The following is a 26665-nucleotide window of genomic DNA, read 5'->3' as shown; positions in this document are numbered from 1 at the left end:
GGGGGGGGGCGTTGGGTGTCACAGCTCTGTCTTCAGTTAAATTCGTGAACACCAAGGATGTCCTGCATTGCAAAGGGCTGTTCAGAAAGTAGTAAATTCTTGAACGTCTAAATTTTCTTTCGAATTATTTGGCCTCTTTTCCTATTGTTTTAATAAATAAAATTTCCCTATGATGATACCGCATTTCCTAAGAGGATGAACACACAGTGGGAGAAAAGAGATTTGCTATTCATAAGATCAGAAGTGCTGTTCATCTGTGGGAGATCATAAGAGACTGTTTTCTCCCCAGCTTAGCATATCAGTCTTTTCACGCTGATATCATGAATCAGAATGAAATGTAAAACTGAGAATTTAGTCAACACTTGGAATAAGGAGATTGTTCTGTTTATAGAAATCGCCTCTACCTAGCAGTGGGCTATTAAAGCCACAGACTACATTAGCAGTCAAGCACCTAAAAGTTTAGCAATCCTATGATTAACAAGTTGAAAACAGAAAAGTGTAACAAGCAAAATGTAGAGGGAGAAGACGGTGACCTATATTACAGTTCATTATCAAAACGGGAATGCTAAAATAAAAAACCACAGGTGTGGACTCAACAATTATAGCATCGGGGCCACCCACGGTATGTGGGGCAGCCACCAGCAAAGGCACCACCAGGCCCGACTCACTCACCTCCACCATCCTGGGCGTCTCGGCATCTGGGAGGGCTGACTGCACCATGATTCGAGGCACGGGCTGAGGAAACAAGGGAACAGGTGGACACAGGGATCAGGGGAAGCAGAACAGAATAACCAGAGAAGATTTCAACTGAACAGACAGGAGGGCTGTCAGGATGAACCACACAAAGCGAACTCTTACAACTTTCAGGAATTCTAACAAGTCACTGCCTAGCAGGCCTGCCCGGGGCTGGGGTCGGGACGCTGCAGAGGAAACATGAGAAGCCGGGGACTCAGCCAGCTGCTCGTGCCCAGCTGGCAACACCAGACACGTGCTGAAGACAGTAAGGTGTATGGTGTGCTCTCTCCACTCTCGCACGGCACACGTTAGCCAAGGGCTGCGTCTCTACATACAAGCGTTACAGGACTTCACTGGCCCGGGAAACTCCTGGTCGAGAGGATCACAGGCAGTGTCGTCACAGGAAGCAAGGAGCACAGAAGCCAGTGTGGCTGGAGCACGAGGCACAGCAGGGCAGGGATGTGGACAGAGGCTCTGGGGTCTGAACTAAAGCTCCTGGGCAATGGTAAGGACCCCTGCAACGCCTGGGCAGAGAGGGCAGGACATGAAGACCGACCTGCTGGCAGAAGGCAGGCTGGCTGGAGAAACAGTGCAAGAGTGAGGCGGGCCAATCACAGGCTCCAGCAACAGAGCAGGGGTGAGTGACGAGAGCCTGAGTTAATGGGCATAAGTGACATCACAAGAACGGAGCAGGCTGCTTATGGACACGTGGTTCAAAGAACATTTACAAAAAGAGAGAGTAAAAAAAAAAGACAAAAACTAGGGGGCTTCCCTGGCGGCACAGTGGTTAAGAACCTGCCTGCCAAGGCAGGGGTCATGGGTTCGAGCCCTGGGAAGATCCCACGTGCTGCGGAGGAACTAAGCCCGCGTGCCACAACTACTGAGCCTGCGCTCTAGAGCCCGCAAGCCACAACTACTGAGCCCACGTGCCACAGCTACTGAGCCTCTGCTCTGGAGCCCATGTCCGAAAACAAGAGAAGCCACTGCAATGAGAAGCCCGCACACCACAACAAAGAGCAGCCCCTGCTCGCCACAACTAGAGAAAGCCCGCACGCAGCAACGAGACCCAACGCAGCCAAAAATAAAGAAAAACAAAAACAAGCCCCAGGATAAGGAAAACAGACCTCAAAGGAGGAGCTGGTAACCATGAAGGAGTTGGTAGCTGCTGAGTTCACTACAGCAGGTGGGGAAGGGCACAGAGTAGACGCAGTCATCTCGAAGAAGCCCAGGGTCCACCACATCCGCCTTTATTCTCTCAACCAACATCTGGCCCCTTCCCAGGCCTGCCTGCTCCGACACACAAGTCTGGACCTCGCCTCTAAGAGGGCTCCGTCCTGGCAAAATGAACACGTACCCGCAGTCCTGTCTCACAGAAGGAGTCAAAATTGGGTGTCGGAGTTTGTTACCATGGAGTTACGCGTGTCTCTTCTCTTGCTGGCTCACTGATCTACTATCTAATCTAAGTTGCCCGGAGATCCCTCCAGGTCCCTTCCTCTGGCCCTGAGCACTCCAGGCCCTCCCAGGTCCCTGGTGCATCTGGGGGCCCAGGGGCCTCTGCTGTCACGACTCCCCAGACAGTCTGCAGGCACGAAGGCTGACGGCCAAAGTCTTGCTTCCTACTTGGCAGCCCAGACTCTTAATTGAAGGGAGAAGAGCCCACCTGCAACAAGATGGCCCACTGAGGGTAGGTGTCGACCTGCTGTGTTCACACACCAAACAATCGCGTTTCAGCAAAGGTACCGCTACAACCAGTTACGCCCTGGGACTGCCTTTGGGAGAAAAGTGCTAGAAGGGATTAATTTTGTAGAGGTGAGGGACCAGCAACAGGATTTGGGCAAAAGCACAGAGGAGAGGTGATTAAATAGGAGATGGTAGGAGATCCAGCTAAACAGATGGGAGGACCTAGGGATAAAGGAAAGGAAGACGTACTCTACCCTGCAAACACTGGGGAATTCCTCGGGGTTGAAGGCCAGGGAGAGCGAGGATCAGACGTGTGTTTAAGAGAGCCGGTGTGAGCAGGCAACAGCACAGAATGAGGGAGGACGCCCGCTAGCGGCAACGCCACGGACCCCCCGCCCCCCGCCGGGCTCACCACTCCCTCCCACCCTCCGGCACCTGCCCCGTGCTCCCCGCTCCCTTTCAGGGGTTCTCCACTTCAAGCACGTACCCTTCACCCTGTCTTACAGTCCTTCAGTGCACGGCCTACTCCCTTTATTTGTATTTTCCCCATAGTGTCTGAAGTCCCCCACGAACGGAAAGGTGTTCAGAGAGTAATTCTCAGTAAGGAAAGAAAAAAGTTTGTTAAGCTGGAACTCCAAAATACTTACATTCTTCAGTTAGATCTTATTTAAAACCGACAAGATTGGTGTGAAACATTCTCCCTTAAGGCGTAAAAATCCCACCAAGAATGGAACTATAGCCACCCAGGATGAAAGACTTTCTAAGATTCTTGTCCTCCTGAATGGAGCATGGAAACATAATTGATACTTTTCTTTATGATTCAGAGTGATTTAAAAAATCCAGTAAATGTTTGGAAAAGGATCTGCTGAAATGAATTAAAGGGCCAGCTTGACTGGGACGCGATGCTGGAATCCAGTGGACCCATGGGGCTTCCTGGTGGGGCAGGGCCCCTGGCCGAGACTCTGTGGCTCCAGGCTACTAAGCTGAAGACTTCGAGTCTACCCCTGACCATCACTCACTCTCAACAACCACTTCTCCATCAGGCAACAGATCTGCTCCACAGAGATGCCTGCCCAACCCCCAGCATTCAGATGACTGGTGAGAACCAGACACTGGATGATTAGACACACCTGAAAAGGCTGAAAGCCGTGTCAACAATAAGATCACATCAGGTCTGAGTGGGTCCTGAGTGCAACTTCAAGAACTTTGACCACACCCACTTCGCTTCACACACTGGTAACTTCGGGGTGTCCCCTCCAAGGGGTGCTAGGTAGCAGTGGTTGCCAAATACCAACTCTGGACAAGAGGTGACCACAGGTGGATACTTCTCCAGCAAGGGACATGCTAAAGAGGGCAGGGGCACAGACATGCAGGACTGGCCGCGTACTGCTTTCTATGGAAGCTAGGTGCTGAGTACCTAGGGATTCACTGGAATATTCCCTCTACTTCTGTATATTTCAAATTTTCCCATAATACTGCCCTACATGATGAACTTAACTGGGGCTCTGCTTCAATGCATAAACTTAGCTCAACAAGGCTCAGGTCTCAGGCGTACAAGGCATCGCAATAGCACCGTGGGAACACAAAGACCTGAAGAATACGGGCTCGCTCGCAACGAGGCAGCAATCCAGTTTGGGGGAAGGACGGTATGCAAATAACAAAAACGTCAAGGAAAATGACAGCTATCAGAATGACAGTTTCAAAGCAGAGGAGATTCTGAGGAGGAAGAGGTCATCCTGGGACCAGGCCTAGAACACCTCCATGAGGGTGATTTCACTTGTGAGACAGGGCTTGAAGACGGAATGGCTTTTCCCACAGCTGAGGGACACCTCGAACATGAAGAGCGGCGTGACAAAGGCAGGCTACCCTTTGCGTCTGGCAGTGTTCCCTCCTCACTTCCCTGCCCAGGAAAAGCTACTCAACCTTCCAGGAGGTCTTAGGAGAGAGAGGATGATCTAGACTGACCAGTGCTGGGCAGAGGCAATGGAGGTCAGGGTGTGCAGAGGAGGCCTTGTATGTAAATTTATGGTGGATTTTCACAGGCAATGAAGAACTATCAAAGGTACTGAATGAAGCGGCCATAAGAATTAGGCTAACAGAAGATTATCCCTAAAGAGGGCAGACAGAAAACTTGGAGAGGTCAATTAAGCAGCTGCTTCAATGGCTCAGCGGAGAGCCGGTAACATAAGAGCCTGCACTTGGATGGTAAGAGGAAAAGGAAAGAGAAATGAAAATTTACAGATATGAAGGAGACTCCTGAACACCTGGAAACCGGGGGGAGAGCGAAAGACGGTGCCCAGGAAGAAGGGACGACAGGGCGAGGGTGACGGTGGCCTCAGCAGAAAGAGTATGCACACGCACGATCATGGCGGGAGGGGTGCAAGGGAGGGGGTACCAGCCTTCTGTACTTGGCCATGGCCTTCGGTGAATTTAGCAACCTTAGTAAGGGTACAAAAGTACCTACAAAGTGCACTGAAATCTTCAGAGTGTCATCTGTCCTTCACACGTAACAGCTCACACTTCCAAATGGTGCTGCTTGCACTTTAATGCTCTTTTACACATCCCCCGTGCGGGCGGTTGCCTCCGATCTCAAGAGCTCAAAACACTGCAGATCATAAGTTCATGAATCCTTATGACACATCTGGTAACTATTAATAAAAATGACTGCAAAGTATTTTGCAGCTATAAATATTAAGAAGTCCCACGAGGCTCACGAATATAAGTATAATTATCTACATTTCACACTACAGAAACCAAGGCTCAGAGGCATTTACCTAACGGTTAAATGCATACAGACTGCCCAGGGGGGTCAGTGACAGGCCTGGAGGCCAGCTGAACCTGCCATCGTGCTGTCCCGAGGGGGGCTCAAACCTAGTAGATGGGCAGGTGGCAGGCAGAGGGTTGCTCCGAAGCATTTCGGGGAAAAGCTGATGGTCACTTCTCACACCATACCTTGTCATTTACTAAACTCTGGTTTTCACATGCCACCTGAATGAAAACAGAGCAGACTGGCTCAGAATTTCATAACTAGGCGTAAAAGCTAATTTGGAGACCTCCTTGCCCCAGAATAAAGCCTTAAGTCCTTGGCATGACTTGAAAGAACCTCACCTCTCACGAGGCTGCACTTCCCTCGCTCGGCATGCTAACCCACTCTGCGCTGAACACGTCGTCCTCGCGCTGTCCCTTCCCCTAGGGTATCACATTCCACCTGGTGAAGACCTAGTCATCTTTAAGTCTCAGCTCAAGCAACACCTACTCTTCCTCAAACTGCAGGTAAAATGCCGCCTTCACTGTGTCACCCCTGACACACACATTCAGCACCTACAACATCATCCTATTTATCTGTCAATGTGTCTCGATGGGAGCCCCTCTCGACTGCAAGCTCTCTGCAGGGTAGGGGTTATGTCTCATTCATCTCATCCATAAACAGGAACTTAATGTTTGTTGAATGAATAAACAGTTAAATAAGTGAATGAATGAATTACTTAAGTGACATGAAGGCTGAATTGTACAGTTAGATAGGATTTGGAAAAATCCTATCAAAATCCTATCAAATTCCAAAATTTGGGCATGGGGTAGGTAGAGGGCAGAAGCGATATCAGCTGAAGCAAAAAATCATCACTTTGTTCAAAAAAAATTAAATTTTCTGATGTAGTTTTTTGTTTGAAAATGAACCTTTCCTAAAAATCACCCCTTACCCTGAATTTGATAAATTCTTACATGTCATTTTCTAATGGTTCCTAAGTGAATATGATCCTCTAAGTCTTTTTTTTTTGTTTTTACAACTCTAACCAATCACTTTAATCCAAGCATAGGAAAATACAACAAGAGATGTAAGATTTATTTTTGCCATAAATACTCAATAGCTAACCTTTGATATTCATGCTGCTAAAGTGAGGAAAATATGAGGAACACCACTGAGCCGCGGCAGTGCACATAAACAAGATACTTCCTCATCTCTGAACATGTTCTGGTAAAGTAGTAAACATTAGATAAAATCAGACACGTGCAATTACTAAAGATCAAGAACCAGCAACAGGCTAACCAATATAAACAACTGTTTAAAGGTTATGTTAATCAGAGGCAGGGTGGTGAGGCTGGCAGTGCCCCCCACGCGGGTGCGGGGACAGGCGCTCCAGCCACCGCGGAGGGGGTGCCCTCGGACCCAACCCGGCACCAGCCTGAGCTTGCGAGCAGCCTTAGGAGCTGCACTCTGGCTTTCCAGAGGGATCCAGGTAAGACTGTGCTGGCCACGATGACGCCAGCACTTTTATCCACCTGGCAGTTACAGTTCTTAGTTTAAATGAGTAACTTGGCATTCTAATTGATCCCTCAGTCCTTTGTGTAGACCTGATCACCTCTGGGTGATCACATCTGGAAGGTGGTGATCCAGACCACAGGAATTCTCTAAGCAATGCCACCCAGGGAGGATGGCGGGTGGCCCCCAGCTGGTCCTCACCAGAGACACTGTTACCCTACCTGGTACATGCTCCTTCCAATCAGTGATGTTAAAGTGTCACTGTGTCAAGCGTGGGATGGTGAGTTCACTTTTCTGACCAATATTCCAATCCCTCATGAGGTATGTACATACATTTGAATAGATTCTTCCAGTTTATTCTATTCCAATCCATCTTCCAAACTGCAGTCAGAGGGGCTTTCTGAGACACAAATTTGACCACGTCACCCTCCTGCTTTGTCAATGATCCCTCATTGCCCAGAGATAATTTTTTTAGAAAGAAATGAACAAACAAAACCAAAGATGGATAGATCCTACCCAGTGTATTTCCACGGCATGACTAGTTCCTCCTTCAAATACTTTATAGTCATTCATCCTACAAATATAATCGCTGGCTATTTTTAATCAAACCCAGTGAAATCTCTTCAGATCACAATTGTGCATTGTTTTGTTTCTTGAATATGTCTCAGTTCTGCTACTCCCTAGGCTCTGACCTTAGTTAACCCACCTGAGTCTCATCTTCCTCTCTGTCCAACTCAGTGTCTAATATCACCCTTTAACTCTGCGTGTCCAACATGGCAGCCACCAGCCACATGGCTTCTAAGCACTTGACATGTGGCTGGTGTGACTGAGGAAGTGGATTTATTTTACTTAATTTTAACTAATAATATGTAAACTTAAAAATTAAAGCACCTTTAAGTATGTTTGGAATGGCTTGGGCATGCGGATCTATTTTTTCAACTTCATGAACTCTAAATGCAGATCAAGATTTCCGAGGAAAATTTAGTATCTAAATTGAGATGTGCTAGAAATGTAAAATACACACCTGATTTCAAGGACTGTACAGAAAAAAAGATGGGACTGTCTCAGTAAGTTTTTTTATACTGATTACAGGTTGAAATGACAACATTATGAATCTACTGGGTTATGTAAATTATTTTATTAAAATTAGTTTGACCTGTTTCTTTTTACTTTTTAATTTTTTTTTATTGGAGTATAATTGCTTTACAGTGTCGTGTTAGTTTCTGCCGTACAACAAAGTGAATCAGCTATACGTATACATACATCCCCTCCCTCGTGGACCTCCCTCCCACCCTCCCCCAGCCCACCCCTCTAGGTGGTCACAGAGCACCGAGCTGAGCTCCCTGTGCTCTACAGCAGGTTCCCACTAGCTAGCTATTTTACGCATGGTAGTGTATGTATGTCAATCCCAAATTACTTTATCACATTTGGCCTGTTTCTTTTTACTTTAAATGTGGCAACTAGAGAATTCTAAATGACACATGTGGCTCATACTTATTTTCATCAGACAGCAGTGGTGCTGAGCTGATGCATATAAAATCCCTGGCACACTCAGTACATTTTTAAAGTACCAAGGTCATCTAGTCATTGGGATTTCGGGTGTTGTCTTCCAAGGTATTTCTAGGTAGACTTACTATATGCACATTTTTAAACAACCAACAATTCCACCTGATGTAAGTAAAACACGGGCCAGGTGCCTACTATATTCTAAAGGTTGTGCCAGGAGATAGGGATACAATGTGTGCAACACCAGACATAGACAGGGCCCTTCTTACTCCTCAGAAATGGGCACTCAAGGTCCACCATCTGATATTCCTATTTAATTCAATTACATGAAACAACTAAACGGCCCACTTCTTCTATCAAGAAGTCAATTGTTTTATCCGTTGATAAAAGTGAATAAGCCCATCCAAACAGACTTTTTATTTCACTCTATCATATATGTGTTAGTTCAACTTACTTGAGGCCCTAGATACAGAAAATTTTAAATACTAATATTTCTGAAGTTGTCAGGAAAGAGACTGTTCCTTATTTTTTAGGGTTTAGCTAGTTTACTTTTTAAACTTCTGCATGATAATTATTAAAATTTATTTAAGCATTTATGTGAAAAAGATTTCTATTTTTTAAAAAGAGGATGTAATATTCACTCCATCCACTTAGTTTCTCAAGCATCCATGAAGGATGAAGGATGTTTACCTGAAACATAGAATGGCTATCAACCTAAAATCTTAAAAACAGGGTCTAAATCTAGACCGTCCCCACCTCGGTGTGCCCTGTAAGCTAAGAATGGTTTTTACATTTTGAAGTTGTCAAAATAAATGAATACCTTGTGACATGTAAAAATTATATGAAATTCAAGTTTCAGGGTTATAAATAAAGTTTTACTGGAACAAAACCAGACCCAACGTTTCGACCAGAACTACAGCTAGTTCTGACAGACACTGTTTGGCCTGCAAAACCTAAAATGATACTATCTGGCTCTTTACCAAAAAAGGTTCCAACCTCAGGTCTCCAGAATCATACAGAAGTATACAAGGCCGATTTGTGAAAAACGACTGGCAGACTGAGGTCTCTTCCATCAACTCCTATCCTGCCTCAGAAACTATCTTCTTTTCATTATTTTTCAGATCAACTACTAACCCTGATTCTGAAGACAACCTGTCAACTTAGTGTCTCTAAGTATGTCAATATCCATACACTTCTGGGGCAAAGATAGACGGTAAGATGTTATGATTTTGGAAAAGAAAACAGAGATAAGAGTCTCATTTCGTAAAGTAGTAAGAATGCCTAGGGCTTCCCTGGTGGCCCAATGGTTAAGAATTCGCCTGCCAATGCAGGGGACACGGGTTCGAGCCCTGGTCCAGGAAGATCCCACATGCCACAGAGCAACTAAGCCCGGGCGCCACAACTACTGAGCCTGCGCTCTACAGCCCACGTGCCACAACTACTGAAGCCGCACACCACAACTACCGAAGCCTGTGCACCTAGAGCCCGTGCTCCGCAACAAGAGAAGCCAGTGCAGTGAGAAGCTCGAGCACTGCAACAGAGAGCAGCCCCTACTCACCACAACTAGAGAAAGCCCGCGCACAGCCCAAAATAAAAATAAATAAATTAAAAAAAAGAAGAAGAATGACTAAGAATACATCCCCAAACCAATTGAACAGAAATCACTTGCCTTGAATTCTTGGGTTTTTTTGACCACGCTGCGTGGCATGTGGGATCTTGGTTCCTCGACCAAGGATCAAACCCGTGCTCCCTGCATTGGGAGCGTGGAGTCTGAATCACTGGACCACCAGGGAAGTCCTACGTTGAATTTTTTTAAAAAGTCTGTACTCTGGAAGGGCTGTGCAAACTTCCCTTTGTTAACTCAAGAAAAAGCAATGTAGCATACCATATCCAAATATAAACTACAGGGGGAAATAACCTTTAAAAATAACCTGAATAATTAAGGAAAACTCAAGGCTAGAAAACAAAGTATAGATACCTTTTCTTATTTTAGTTAGTTAAGATGATGAACCCTTAAGACACCAGGATAGGCATTTATATGGCTTGTTTCATCAGAGGAGCCCAAGTATGAAGAGCCTAAAACAGCACCTTCATGCACAAGGGAAGAACCAGTAGCTGTGTTTGTTTCTCCCCATTTTATACATGGAGGAATTGCTGACATGAAACCCGGAAGAACTAGCCAAGCATCTTTTCAACTAGGCCAGAGATGCGCAGGGCGCTGCTTTCTCTACTCAAGGCCCTGTCCATCTTCCACACTGGAAGCTGTGTTGAAACTGGAGACAAACATCCCTGAAGTCGACAAGGCAGCCATAAGCCAAGCGCAGGACACTGAAGAGGGGCAGACGGTAAAACAAAGATAGGCCTGAAATGCGGCTGTGTTTTTGATGGTGGAAATTGAATGTGAGCGTTAACTCTTTAATTCCCCAAATGAACCAAAGACGCCATTTGGAGCACCGAAGTTTGAAGTACAGAAACAGCTTCACCTGAACACAATCTTCTAGATATATGAAAAAAGCTATTATGCCACATTAATTCAATCTAACTAATTGGAGAGCAGGAAGTGCTTTCAATTATTGTATGTGCTGTCTGAGAAACACACTTGAATATGAGTACAGATTTCATTAATTGCAGTTCATTATTTTCCAGATTAGTTACTAAACTTGCATCAGAAGGTCAAAGACAGCAATTTTGTCAGCTGCCACCTCTTTCAGTGCTGCATCTTTTGCATTTCTGGAACTCAGACAGAAATTGATTACAAACAAAAACAAATCTCCATAAAAATGACAAACATAAGTCTTTACGAATATGTTCAAGCCAGATGATTTTGTAAAATATAAGAACCTTTGTTTTTAATAACTTTCTTAAAATCTTTATTTTCTTTCTTTAAATTTTTGTATTCCTCAGAATAAACTGTTAACTTCTATCTTACAAGAAAAGATCCATGAGTCTTTTCACATGCTGAAATATGCCCCCCCAAATAATAGAATCTTAATCTGAGAACCTGCTGATTCCAAAGAACAAGTTAATAAACATTAATCTTTTCATTAGATTTTCACTGTGGTTGTGTGTTTGTATCTTTGCATGAGGGAGGGAATTGAACATTCTTGTTTGAAAATGTCAAGGACACTCTGATTAAAAGTACTTTTTTGATAATAATCATTCCTTCATTACACAACTTCTGCCTCTCTTCCACCTAATCTAGCAAAGAAAAGAGGGAAGAATGACTGGTACAAACAGGATCTATTCCATTCCCCGGTTCTTAATGGGAATACTTTTATCTTTTCAAAATCTTACTTTTACAAAATAGAAGTGACAGAAAGCCCTGGGGTTTTTTAGAGAGTACCCTGCTATCTACAAATCACTGTACTCGTTAACGGTTGTTGCCATTCTCGCCATTCTCTCCGTTAACTTCATTTCTGTTGTTCTGTGCCTTTCGTACTGCTGCTTGCCTGGAACCATCCTTACACAATTCTTCCCTGCCTTTGGTGTTGATATCCCCTGAATGATTATACAGTCAGCTCTCTTAGTCATTGTTTGGTCAAGCTATAAATAACTTCTTTAATCCTTCCTCATAAATCATTTCTGATGTTATTCTCTGAAATAATTCCAGTTGGTCAATGAACGTCTAGTAGTAACATACCCAGAACTAAGTGCAATGATCTAAGTGTTGTCGATGCCGGAGAGAACCCAGGTGTGGTGTTTAGGTGGGCTGCTGTGAGTGTCTTTGTTACTGTGACTCTTCCAGAGGAGTTTAAGTCTCCAAATTAACTTGGGACAGAAACAGAAAAAGGAAGAAGTTTTGAGATCTTTCATCACAGTCAGGTAGGAAATGGAGAGGGCAATGGCTTTGAAAATGATGAAAAGAGAAAGTTGGGTGGGGACAGAAATGAGAGTGTGCCTGTCTTATTCTACAGTCTGCTGGGTTACCACGTACTGTCTCTGCTGATCCATTTGGGGGTTTCTGTTTAGTTTGTTGTGCCGTCTCACATTAGAAATCTTAAACAAGGGGCTTCCCTGGTGGCACAGTGGTTAAGAATCCGCCTGCCAAAGCAGGGGATACGGGTTCGAGCCCTGGTCCAGGAGGATCCCACGTGCCGCAGAGCAACAAAGCCCGTGAGCTACAACTACTGAGCCTGTGCTCTAGAGCCCGCAAGCCACAACTACTGAGGCCCGTGCACCTAGACCCCGTGCTTGGCAACAAGAGAGGCCACTGCAGGGAGAAGCCTGCGCACCGCAACTAGGAGTAGCCCCTGCTCACGGAAACTAGAGAAAGCCCGCATGCAGCAACAAAGACCCAACGCAGCCAAAAATAAATAAATTAAATAAATAAATTTAAGTAAATAACTTTAAAAAAAAAAGAAATCTTAAGCAGGGTTACTATCTATTTTTTGTCTCTAAGTTTCATGCAATGTTAATACCAATATTTATCCCTTCCTGTACTGTAGAACTGATCCAGATTCCTTTTAGGCATGTACACTGATTTCTATTTTTCTGGGTTCTATCTTTGATGGCATTCTAAAACCTATATAAGTTTTTTAGTCTTGGTATTGATTATTTAATGACTATTTATACGGGCCATTGAAATTAGTGTACTAACAAGGCAGTAGTAGCCAATTTAAACCAGAATCAAGACAGAGAGCAAGCTTCGGGGTATTCGTGTATTTCTTTATGCTACACTAGACACCTCACACAGAGCTATGGCTAAGCCAGGCAGTGGGCAGGGTGGTCTAGGAACGTTCATCAGCGTGAATTTTGTCCTAGGCTTTCTGGACTGGTGATACAGAGGAAGGCATGGTGTCCCTCTATTTCTGTAATGCATCTAACAAAGCCTCCCATAATCTCTTTGCTAGGGAGAGGGGGAAACGTGGGTTGGAGATGGCAGTTTCTGAACATGCAGAGCTGAAGGGTATCGCTCTGTCGCTCTGTAACTTGGGGAGAGATCTCTAGTCACATATGACAGAGTTCTCTCTCACGCCCTAATGTTCCATATTTTGTTTGTGACTCAAATGCAGACTATGCCCTTCAAAGTTTGCAGATGGTAGTTAGGACAGAAGTATTTTTTAAATAATTATTCAAAAAATATCTTGCTATCCTAGGAATGTTGAAACAAAATCAAGATGAAAAGTTTTCTAAATGAATCTAAAGATCCTTATTTAAGTATTTTTATACTTCAACTAAACAACATAATAATAAAAAGAGAAGTGCATTGACAAGGGTGTAAGCAAATAAACAAGCAAACAAAAAAGGGGAACGTTAACTGACCAGAGCACAATGAACTAAAAATACTTGCCTTTAAAAAAAGTGCAATCATATGCCGCTTTGGTAGAAGTACATTATTCAAAAGAGGACAGTGACAGTTGCACTATTTTCAAGCATAGGGGTTATAGTATCACTACTGGGCTTCCCACTTTAAGCAAAACCCTGGCAAGACAACGGAAGAATAATGAGGCATTTATTATAAGAGATATAGTTGACTAGTCTTCAGCTATTAGGTCTGGAGAAAGCCTAAAGGAGCACAGAACCTTTAACTCCTGGGCAATAGCAGAAAAAAGCAGAGGCGAAGACTGGGTAGAAATAAACCAACCTTCTTCCTGGAGGGCTCGGAGGTTCCACAAGGAGGGAAAAAAGAACGAACCTCAACTTTCAGGTATCAAATCTGATTTCCAAGTGAATAGGATGCCATTAGAGTAAAGATTACTATAAAAAAATTGGGAAACACTATAAAAATCTAGCCAATATAGCATTGCTCTTGTTGCTGTTATTTTGAAATTCCATTGACGCTCAAGTGCCCTAATTCCAAGGATGGAACATCGTTTAGGTGACGGCAACTTAAAGCATATTTAAAGTGGTCCTAGTAAGGGAAACCTCTATATTGATACTGTCATTTTAAATTATAATTTACTTCTCTTAAAGCTTTAGCAGAAATAGTAAAAATGAGAACACGAGCATCTTTGATCAAATAAGTCCAAAATGATAAGCTCAAGCTTTCCCCTCCTTTAAGAATAGTTCTCTAGTGGAACCTGCATTAATCTAGGAAAGAAACTTTATAAATATGTCTCGATATCTCAAATCCCCACTCAGATGTGATTCTCTCACCTCCGAACTATAACCACAGTCCTTTACACCACTGGATGACACCTGGTACATTCAAACTATCTAACATTACAAGCTGTACAAATGTCAATAGTCAACCAGCATATATTTTCCATTGACTATGCCCCTGCCCTGAAGAATTACTTCTAGAGTGGAGATAACCGATAAGCATATCAACATAACAATGACTCCCAATGAAAAGATTAAATATGGGAGCACACTATAATATGTATGGTAGATGCTGTTGTTTTAGTTTGGTTGGTTCAGGCCACTCTAAACGCAAACGTACTTGCTTAGAGTGGTCTTTCTTGACCATGCTATTAGCAGACCAGTCTACTAGAGACCTAGTAGCCATGCAAAGACTTTGGGAGAGAACAGTCCAAGTAGAAGGAAAAGCAAGTGCAAAAACTCTCGAGACCAAAAGGAGCTTCACGGTTCGTGCGACAAACAATAACAACAAAAGGGCCAATATGGCTTAGCACGGTGAACAAAGCATAAAATGAAGGGAACAGGGGCTCCCCTGGTGGCGCAGTGGTTAAGAACCCACCTGCCAATGCAGGGGACACGGGTTTGAGCCCTGGTCCGGGAAGATCCCACATGTCGCGGAGCAACTAAGCCCGTGCGCTACAACTACTGAGCCTGTGCTCTAGAGCCCGTGAACCACAACTACTGAAGCCCACGTGCCACAACTACTGAAGCCTGTGCACCTAGAGCCCGTGCTCCACAACAAGATAAGCCACCGCAATGAGAAGCCCCCGCACCGCAACTAGAGAAAGCCTGCACGCGGCAACGAAGACCCAACACAGTCAAAAATAAATAAATAAATAAATAATAGTAAAGGGAATGAAAGATTAAAAGTCAAGAGGCTAGATCACATAGGCCAGATCACATAGGCCACTGTAAACCACAGTAAGGAATAGATTTTATTCAAAGAGAAGCAGTGGAAGGTTTCAAGCCATGAGCTAATGCAAGGCCTCGGGAGCTCACCCTGGCTTCTCTGTGAATGACAAGACTGTGTGAGGCAAAAAGCGTCAGTCAGACCAATTGATAGGCTGCTGCATAGTCCAGGCAAGAGATGATGGCATGGATAAGTGATGAGAAATGGAGATGGCGAGAAGTCACCAGACTGAAAGTGGTACCCACAAAATTTTACTGATGGACTATTTATGAGGTGAAGCAACTAGGTGGACATTTGTGCTATACACGCTGAGATGGGCATGTATTTTGTAAGTATTTTCTGTGCTGGGAGTAGACAGACTTGGGAGCTGAAACCAGGAGTAATGCTTTGAACTTGTAAAATGTGAATGTCTAATGAATTTGTAAGTGGAAAAGCTGAACAGGCGGTTAGCTCCACGAGGCCAGAGCTCAGGGGCAAAGCCTGGGCTGGAGATAGAAATGTGAGCATCGTCAATGCATAAAGAGTTAAAAGCCACAGAGCTGGATGAGATTACCTGGGAGGGAGCTCTGGAACACCTGAATATCAGAGGCTTGATGGAATAAAGGGTCCCAGAAGAGGCAACTGAGAAAGACTGAGCAGCCAACAGAAGGGAAGCCAGGCAAACTCAGCGCTAAGTGCTAAAGCCCAGAGACACAAATGTTTCCTGCACGATTGTCAAGTCAGATGAGGACTGAGAAGTGTAGGCAAGATGGAGCTCTGGTGACCTTGAGAAATGGTCCTTCAAGGGAGTGGGGATTTCACCAACCAAATGGAACAGTTTAGCTCCACCGTTGAGCATCTTTGTTAAGGCCACTTTTGTATTGACATTCTCATTTATTTATGAACTATGCAGCATTTGGGGCCACTTTTTGAAACACCTTTGCTCATATATGCTCAAAAAAAGTAAACTGAATGAACAAATATTCTTAAGATATCTTCAAAATATTTCAAGATTACCTCTCTTAAACTGGACATTACAAATTACGATTATCCACCAATCACTAGATTTCTTTCTAAACCACTGCTGTTCCTCTCATATCCAAAGGAACCAATCACTCGCTGGCAAAACAGTAAAAGTAACTTCTTATGGTAGCAGGTGATTTGACTTGCTACATCAAAAGCTTAAAGTAGCTGATAATTATAACAATGGTAGTCTGATTCAATGACTTCTAATACCGTTCCAATTTCCTTTAACCTACGTAACTCTGTCTTCACCAAACAGCAATTGAAAAACAGTGGATATCAAACTTTAATGTGAATAAGAATCACCTTGGGTGCTTATAAATGCAGATTATTAGATGCCCCAAGGTGAGGTATGAGTTATATTTTTTTAAGGTCGGGCTGTATTTTTTTAAAGTTACCTTTTTAAAAAGCTACCATGGAAATTCTGGCACAAACAGTAAATGAATCATACTTTGTGAAACAACGATGTAGCAGTTTAGAACAGAATAACGTATGCTATAACGAACCCGTGGCAAAATCTGTTTTGCCTACCCTCACCCCCACCAAATATTAGACTTGCTATTTCTTTTAAGCTCTCGCCATCTCAGATTCATTTTGGTAACTGTCAAGCACCCGTTAGTGCCGGGTTAAATTTAAACATTTCCAAAAATCTCGATGTTTAATGTTTTTCATACAATATGTGTGCATCTATGCTGACATATATGCTCATATAATCCTAGAATGAAAAAATTATGTATCTGCATAGCAACCTTACAAAACTAATACCATCCCCTTGAATGTGCACTCGTAAACTTAGAAAAGTCTTTTAAATAGTTAAGGTCTCAGGCAAGGAGACTCACCTACCTTTCTGCAACTTGAATATTTAAGTGAATGTGGAGAAGCTGATGTCAAAAGACCTACTTCAACAACTGAACATGCACGTATGTGTTTTTGAATGAGTATAAATAAATCCTCATTTATCATTTTCTGCTGAATTCACACCTATATGAGGCTACAAATTGCATTTCCAACAGGCTTCCCATGCACCATCACACAAGAGCAGCTTCCTGATTATTTGGAAAACCCTTTAACATCTTCTCTAAAACTTCTTCTAAGGCCAGGTAGAGAGTTTTAATAAAAGGGGAAATAAGACAAGTTATCACTTTTAATATTTCAGTGAAAGAACAGGTAAACCAGAGTAGAGGAAAAAAGAGGTTGAGCAGCAAGGACAGGGATGATGTAAAATTGTGTGAAATAAGAAACGAAATCAAGAATTAAAAATAGAATTACATTTTCTGTTTGGCAATACACAAACAACACTAAGTGCACTTCATAAATTTCACTATTGTTGCTCTAAGTGATATGACCATAAATCACATTAGTAGCGTACTTGGCATTTTTTAAAAGCAGAAAGGATTGAGAGCGTCAGTGCGTTTAAACAGCTCTGTTATCTCCAACGAGAGTGGAAGAAAAATTATCAGAGCTTTTACCAGGTCTGAAAGCCCAGCTCTGATGCCCCCAGTGCTGGTACCCTCTCCTTCCAGCTTCAGCGCAGCGCAGAGCATCACTGCGCCAGCAGCCTATTAGGAGCATGGGCACTGTTGCTTTCGTGACGCTTTTACCTGATGTGTGAGGGGAGATGGCTGTTTGCCCCTTTTCTCGTCGCGGACGGGGAAGAGAGACTTCAGCAGCTTCGGCATCTGCGGCACGAAGGATCTTACTGGACTCAAGTAGGAGGCTGCTAGGTTACTGAGTCCTGCCAAAAATATTGAAAGGAAAAGAGATAAGGCAAAAACAATTGGCCACATATCCTTTGTAAGCAAATCTAACAATATAAATCAAAAAACGTATCCTTAAAAAAATTTATATTAAAAGACATGCTCTTATTATAGTTACCCTGAAACACAATGGTGTTTCCTTTTCCAATTAAATAGCAGCAATCGGGGTACTTCTAAAATGCTCTAATATCCATCGTGCCTATTAAATCTGAAGGGTAATCCAACCCCGGGCCTTGTCACTAACTGGTCAAGTACTATTGGGTTGGCCAAAAAGTGCTTTCGGTTTTTAAGTAAAAATAAAAGACACATTTTTCATTTTCACCAAGAACTTTATCAAACAATGTATTCACCCTTTTGTTCCCCTACCTTCTGCCATTTTTCAGGCAACTTCATAATTCCGTCTTCCCAAAACTTTTTTTTTGTATTTATTTTTGGCTGCGTTGGGTCTTTGTTGCTACGCGTGGGCTTTTCTCTATTTGCAGAGAGCAGAGGCTACTCTTCGTTGCGGTGTGCAGGTTTCTCATTGCGGTGACTTCTCTTGTTGCAGAGCACGGGATCTAGGTGCACAGGCTTCAGCAGTTGTGGCTCGCAGGCTCTAGAGCGCAGGCTCAGTAGTTGTAGCGCACGGGCTTAGTTGCTCGGTGGCATGTGGGATCTTCCTGGACCAGGGCTCGAACCCGTGTCTCCTGCATTGGCAGGCAGATTCTTAACCACTGCACCACCAGGGAAGCCCCCAAAACTTTTTATCTTTTTAAGCAAAGAACTGTTCAAGATGCCTTTTACATTCTTCCAGGGAACTGAAATTTTTTCCATTAAGCGAATTTTGTAAAGACCAAAATAAATGGAAATCCAAAGGTGCAATGTCTGGTAAATACAGCAGATGAATCAGAACTTCCCAGCCAAGCTGTAACAGTTTTTGCCCGGTCATCAAAGAAACATGCAGTCTTGCATTATCCTGAATTATGCATTTTCTGTTGATTAATTCTGATGCTTTTCATCGAGTGCTGCTTTCAGTTGGTCTAACTGGGAGCAGTATTTGTTAGAATTAATCGTTTCGTTTTCTGGAAGGAGCTCATAATAGAGGACTCCCTTCCAATCCCACCATATACACAACATCACCTTCTCTGGATGAAAACCAGCCTTTGGTGTGTTTGGCGGTGGTTTATTTCACTTGCCCCACAATCTCTTCCGTGCCACATTATTGTAAAGTATCCACTTTTCTTCGCCTGTCACAATTTGTTTTAAAATCAGAACGTTTTCAGTACTTTTAAGTAGAGAATCGCATGCGGAAATACAGTCAAGAAGGGTTTTTTCCCCCCTGCTTAACTTACGTAGAACCCAAACATCAAAGCGATTAACATAACCAAGCTGATGCGAATGACTTTCAACCTTGATTTGGATATTTTGAGTATGTCGGCTATCTCCCAGGTGGTATAACGTTGATTGTTCTCAATTAATGTCTCAATTTGATCGCTATCCACCATGGAGCATCGCCCAGCGAGAAGCCTCCAGCGAGAAACTTCACAAACCACTTTTGATGTGTTCCATCAGTCACAGCACCTTCTCCATTCATGACACAAATCTGTGTTTGCGTTTCAGTTGCGTTTTTACCTTTCTTGAAATAATAAAGCATAATATGCTGAAAATGTTGTTTTTCTTCCATCTTCAATATTAAAATGGCTACACAAAAATTCACCAATTTTGATAAGTCTTTTTTTAAATGCACGCTGATATGACAGCTGTCACAATACAATCTAACAAAACTGTTTCGAATGAAGTTAAAGACAACTAACTGCTACTAGAACCACGTTACAGAAAAAAAAACCAAATGAACCTTTTGGCCAACCCAGTAACTTCTGCCCTAGAATAAAATGGGGCTTTTCATTTTTAAATCACATAGCCAATGACACACTCGTACAGCTCTCCATCCAGACTTTAACCTCTTTAAAGTCAGGGATCATATCTTATTCAACTTTAATTTTTCATGCTGTTTACTGAATGAAGATGATGAAACTGACCTTTCAGGAAGACAGTGGTGTTTGAGTTGTTTTCACAAGAGAGGGACAAGTGCCCTGAACCAACCCTGTTCTTACCTGCTCTTAATTACCAAAGGCTGGGGTCAGATGTGCAGATAACGCCTATGATATTAGGAGACTTATTAATGCTTTATTCTTTATAATTCTTTATTCTTAGTGAATAAGACTAAATTTTCAAGAAAAACTAATTCAAGTCATATGTGACTTGAAAACTGTACCCTAATTAACACTTTAAAAAGAAGAAGCCAGTCAACTTGAGGCATCTGTATATGAGGCTGCCTGAAGAGAAGCACATGACCATCCCCACTTCTACTCCACGCTGGACCAAGACGATGCAAGTTCACTGGCAATACAGATGGTGCACGGACCTGTACGGTTAAGGTTTTACCTTTTCATAAAGGACTATTAACTCTAAGTAAACTAGGAAAAGTTACAGAAGGATATTCTGTAATCATGAGCTCAATCATTAAAAAAAATACAGCAAAGAGAAAGCTATTTGCCAAGAGATAGGTCAAAAGCAAAAACAGGGATGAGAGAAACAAAAAGGAGGAGACAAGGGAATTCCCTGGCGGTCCAGTGGTTAGGACTCCATGCTTTCACTGCTAAAGGCTCCGGGGTTCAATCCCTGGTCAGGGAACTAGGATCCTGCAAGCCTCGTGGCATGGCCACCAAAAAAAGAAAGAAGAGACAAACAAACAAAAAGTTTAAGATGAATAAAGAGGTAGAAGATATAATCATCTAAATGCTAAGAAAAAAATTAGGAATAATCTAAAGTTTTACATGCAGTTAAACTAACATTCTAGAGTGAAGATGACCTCTAATTAAATAAATATCTAGCCAATAATCAACTAAAGGCTGCATCTATCACAGAAAAAGTGATAATCAGACATGATGTGTCTCTTAAGGGAAGTACATAAAACTACCCATTCATTTACCCTACCTTCCATCCCTCCCTCAAATTAGCCTGAATCTGACCAAGGCTATGGATCTAACCACCAATTTACAGGAAATACACGGGACAGAGAGTCATGTTTAAATAACCTGGTGAGGATGTCACCAGTAAAAGTAAAAATGTACAGAGTCTATGTACAAAACCTGGTCTCTTCAACAAATACAAGGCAACAGGGAAAAAAGATGAAGAGGAGCAGATAGACTAAACAGACTTAAGACACGTATCAACTAATCACAATGTGTGAACCTTACCTGGATTTTCATTCAAAATGACTAAGAGATATTCTTGATCCAACTGGGGAAATCTGAACACTGACTAGATGTTTAATGATATTTTGGAATTATTTTTCTTAGGAATGAAATGTTACTGTGGGTATTACTTTAGAAATACATGTACAAGTATTTACAGATGAGATAATATCTGAGATTTGCTTTAAAGTCATTCTGAGAGGGTGTGGGGACGTAGTGGGAGCACAGATAAGTAAGCCTGGTGACGCACTGATCGTTCTGAAATCAGCATGGGGCACTCGAGGGCACATCATGACTCTCCTTCTACTTTGTATGTCTGATACTTTCCATAGTAAAAGGATTCTTCAAAGTGAGAGCAAAATAAAAACTTTAACATACAAAAGAAACAGTTTGTCACTAAAAAAAGATGATTGCTAAAAGCGCTAATGGTGGATACACAGTCACTAAAAAAACTAAACTCAAAGCATGGAATGAGCAGGAAGCAATGATGAGCAGAGCAAAGTGGTAAATGTGCAAATCAAGTAAACACTGATTAGAATATTTTTCTTTAATTTACAGAATTTTTAAGCAAGGTAGTAGTCTATGACCAAGTAATTTCACCCTAGGTATTTACTCAACAGAAATGTTACAAAAAGACCTATACAAGAACAAGCTTTAGTCACAGTAGCCAAAAACTGGAAAAAAACCAAATGTCCATAAACAGGAGAACTGGTTAAAAACTGATAAATTCCACTATGATAGTGAAATATCTCTCAGCAATAAAAAAGAATAAATTACTGATACATGCAACAGTATGGATGACTTGAACAGATATGCTGAGCAAAAGAAGCCGAACACAAAAAGAGCACATACTATATGATTCCATTTAAATGAAACTGTAGAACGGGCAAAACTAATCTGAAATCAGAACACTGATGCACTGTGGGGAGTAACTGGAGTCACATAAATCTTCTAGAGCTCGACTGGGGTGTAAGTTACATGAGTAAATAAACTTGTCGAAACTCATTAAATATGACCCATAGACTAGAAAAAAGCAGTCAGAAAAAGACTAGGAGATTGGTCATGATGCTGGAGTTAGCAGGTAAGAAGTTTAAAAGCAGTTTTTATACACAGGTCCAAGGATGTAAAAACAGATATGGTCTTAACAAATATCCAGGTATGAAAGAAATATCACCAGAGAAATTAAAACTATTTTTTAAAAAGCAGCAAATGGATATTCTAGAGCTAAAAAGAATAACTGTAATTTAAAAATTCTTGGATGTGCTTAATAGAAAACTAGAAATGGCAGTAGAAATTATCCAATCAGAAGAAACAAGAATAAGATAAAAAGATGAAAAATTAAAATCAAAAGAGAATAGAGCTTCTGTGACCCATAGGGCAATATTAAGCCATATAACGTGTGCAATTAGATTCTCAGAAGGACAGAAAAGGGCAGGGGAAAAATGTAATTAACTAATAGTTGAACATTTCCCAAAACTGTTTGAAAAATCTCAGTGTATAGACCCAAGAACATCGGTGAAACCCGAGCAAGATAAACACTAAGAAAACTATACCTAAGCACATCTCTGCCCAACTTGCTAAGAAGAATAAAGAGAAAAATTGGAAAGCAAACAACGTAAACAAAGATATACCACATGTCGTGGGAAAGTGACACAAATGATGGCTGAATTCTCATCAGAAAAGAAGTGCAAAAGATAATGCAGTGTCTTTGAAGAGCTAAAAGAAAACAAGCTATCAACTCAGAATTCTCTATCTAGTGAAAATATCCTTTGAAGAAAAAAGTGAAATAAAGATATTCTCAAAAGGGGAGACCCGTCTTCTCAAGGAAAACTGCACAATAAGAAATAATACAGGATATTCTTCAGGCTAAAGAGAAATAATATCAGATGAATATATGATCTTCAGGAAGGAGTAGTGACAGAAATAATAAATATGAAGGAAAATATAAAAGATTATCTATAGTTTCTTAATTTCCTTAAAAGACAAAGAGCTGTTTTAAAGAAAAAAAGAAAAAAAAAACCAACCACTGTAAAATGGGTTCACAACACCTATAAAAGCAAAAGATACAACAATAATACAGAATAAGAGGGGTGGGGGAGCAGGTAAATGGAATTACACTGTTGCAAGATTCTTATATCTGTGCAGTGGGAAGTGGTAATTATTAATTCTAAGTAGACTGTGGTAAAATCAAAGATATCTACTAGACTCCTTTAACAAAGATGTTAATAAGTAAATACAGGTATACCAGAAAGCCAAAGAAAAAATAAAATACTGCAAAATATTTTTCAATTAACCCAAAAGATTACACAGGAAAAAATAAAATAAATAGGCCCAATAGAAACCAACAGCAACATGGCAGAGATAACAATAATAATATTAGATGTAAAAGAACTAAACACGCCAATTAAAAGGCAGAAATTGTCAGACTAGATAAACAAAAAATACTAAACCTAAATATGCTGTCTATAAGATAATCACTCTTAAAGATAAATTAGGCTAAAATTTTAAAGACTGAGGCAAAGATACACCATGCAAGCAATATGCAAAAGAAAGTTGGTGTGGCTATACTAATATCAAGCAAGACAGATTTCAAAGTAAGAGTATTACCAGAGAGCTAAAGGGACATTTCATAATAAGAAACATCACTATGTCAGCAAAAAATAACAATCCCAATGTGTTATACCCAGTAACAGAGTTTCTAAATGAATCATGCAAAAACTGTTATAATTAAAGGAAAAAATAGACAATTTCACAATCATTGTAGAGATTCAACACCCTCTCTCAATGACCAACAGAACAAATATGAGGGGGAAAAAAATCAGTAAAGATACAGCAGGTTTGAACAAGGTTATCAACCAACTTGACCTAATTGATATATACAGAACACTGTGCCCAAAACAGAATAGACCTTTTCAAATACACATAGAATGTTCACTAAGATAGAATATAGTCTCAAAATATTTAAAAAGATTGAAATTTTGAAGCGTCTGTTCTCTGCTCATAATGAAATTAAATACGAAATCAATAATAATAATACACCCCCAAGATATAGGAAAATGAATTAATATGCTACCCAATAACCCAAGGGTCGAAGAATAAATCAGAGAAATTAGAATATCTGGAACAGAATGATAAAAAAAACACATCGTGCCAAAATTTGTGAAATGCAGAAAGAAATAACAATCAATGAAACAGAAAATAAAACCAAATTTGGCTCTGTGGGAAGACTAAAGAAAACTGACAAACCAGTTTCAAAAGTATTTAAGAAAAACAGAAAGAAAACAAAAATTATCTATTTAGAATAAAAACAATGAACATAAAAACAGATCCTATAAACATTAAAAGATCAATAAAGGAACACTGTAACATTTATGTAAATAAATTTAATAATTTTGGTGAAATAGAAATTTCCCTAAAAAACATAATTTATGAAAACTTATAAAGAAATATAAAAAGTTAACCTTATAATAAAGAAATCAAAGTCATAATCTAAAATCTTCCCACAGAGAAAATTCCAGGCCCAGAGAGTGTCACCGGTGAATCCTGTCAAACGTTTAAGGAAGTAGTAATACCAAGTTCACATAAACTCAGGAAAAAAAGATGAGGAAATTTTTCTCAAGTCACTTTATGAAACCAGTGTAATCATGATACCAAAACCTAACAGAGACAATGTTATGAAAAAGGTACATATATTCATCATAGAACATACGCGCAAAAACTCTATAAACAAAATATTAGCAAACAGAATCAAACAAATATAAAGGACAACACATCATGATCAAGTGGTATTTCTCACAGGAATGCAAGATAAATTCAACATTCAAAACAATGTGACTCAACACGTTATGATAAGGAAGGGGAAAATTCAGACGGGCATTAACTAGTAGGACAGTGGTTACCTGGTAGGAAATCCTGATCTAAACTACTTCTGAAAGATGCTCAAATTTCATGACAGTGTTTGAAAAAGGAAAATATAACTTACCTGGATCAGGAGAATGGTTATTTTGGGGACAACCAGGGGGAGATGGGGCAGCCGGAGTGGTTGCTCTAGAAACGGCAGTTTGCGATACATCCTGTTGACTTTCCCACCGGCCCTATTAAGGACAAAATCAGGAATTTTGATTCATATCAATTAACAAAAAAATCTAAAGATACTGAAGAGAAATCTGTTACACATTACTAAAGCTTTATTCTTGTTATAAGACACGATACACCTTATTACCTAAGTACTCTTCCTCTTCTTTATAAAATTGCTCTCCCTAATAATACCACCTCACATCTGGGTATCCCCTATGATTAGTGATGTTGAGCATCTTTTCATGCGCTTATTGGCCACTCATATATTTGTATATTGGAGAAATGTTTGTTCATGTTTTCTGCCCATTTTGTCCAAATAGCTAAACATTTGCCTAAGGCAGGACTGAAGCCAAATGCAGAATGAACTTCTAGGATAAAGATACAGTCTGAAGTTTTGTTTTTCTAAAAAAAGCATTTCTATTTTATTAAAAAGTTTCGGCGTCAAAATTCAAGAGGCTGACAGTAGAGTACAGGAATAGCAATTTCTCATGCTGTCGGTGGTTTTCCTGCACCTGCAGTCGTTCCACTGCACACTGAACACTGGTGTTCACTCCCCGATGGGCTAGGGACGGGGCAAGGTGCTCATGTCTGCCAGTGCGAAGACCTGTGCCACCGACGGAGCACCTTCCTCCCTCCTAGCAGCTGTTGAAGGTAAGAGACTTACCTTCTTTGCGTCCCCTAGACTTGAGGACTTGGTCCATCTGTGAGATGATGCAGTGTCATTGACAAAATCACATGAACTAAATAAACCTTGGTTTCCCGCTTACTACAATTTACAGCCTCCTAATAATCTTTCTCCTGTATCACGCTGCTTCTCGCCACACAGGGATTTAGTAATACATTCCTCTTGAAGTCCTCCCTTCCGCTCTGCTCCTTGGGCCCTCTCTGCTCTTGTGCCTCAAGATGCCCTCTTTCACTTCAGATTCTCGACTGAAGCCTAGGAACAACTCTGATAGTCAGACATCTTCTCCTGCGCCACATACCATTCATGAAAGTAAAAACGCTAGAACAGCATATTACCAAGCCTCTCATTTTTTTTTAACAGATATTAAAGATGAGTTGCAGTTAAGCCTAAACCAAGTAGTCACAAGTTGCCAATAATGGTAGTCTCTGAATTAACAAGCCTGACTGTACTTTCAACTTGTCTTGTAAATTCCCATTAAAGAGATTTCACTGCATAATACAAACACAATGCCCGCCAGCTGATGGATTAGTTTACCTGTCTAGAACTTGAGCCATAAAAATGGTGACAGCACCAAAACCCTTTGAACGTCAGTCCCATCCAGTAAAGAAATAAACCCCAACCCATACTACCAGTATAAAAACCAGTAATGAAGACGAGACATAACTCTTTTAAATGCTGTACGTTCTCTTTTGGTCTTCTGATGATCACTCTGACTTCTTTTTCACCAGAGTTTAAAAA

At 41.3% G+C, this 26665-nt stretch overlaps 1 protein-coding gene across 1 annotated transcript in view; it reads right to left on the bottom strand.

Moving 5' to 3' along the window:
• Nucleotides 1-26665, bottom strand: part of KIF13B (kinesin family member 13B) — a 198236-nt gene that overhangs the window by 8858 nt on the left and 162713 nt on the right. The window contains exons 38-40 of the mRNA XM_024746932.1: nucleotides 25148-25259; nucleotides 17774-17907; nucleotides 673-735 (exon numbers count right to left, since the gene is read on the bottom strand). Of these exons, the coding sequence (XP_024602700.1) occupies nucleotides 673-735; nucleotides 17774-17907; nucleotides 25148-25259 (309 nt within the window). The remainder of the gene's footprint in view (nucleotides 1-672; nucleotides 736-17773; nucleotides 17908-25147; nucleotides 25260-26665) is intronic.

The sequence above is a fragment of the Neophocaena asiaeorientalis genome, unplaced genomic scaffold, assembly GCF_003031525.2.
Source record: "Neophocaena asiaeorientalis asiaeorientalis breed wild unplaced genomic scaffold, Neophocaena_asiaeorientalis_V1.1 scaffold633, whole genome shotgun sequence".
Lineage (NCBI taxonomy): Eukaryota > Metazoa > Chordata > Mammalia > Artiodactyla > Phocoenidae > Neophocaena > Neophocaena asiaeorientalis.
Note: the sequence above shows the minus strand (reverse complement) of the source record. Positions and strands in the feature narration are given on the sequence as shown.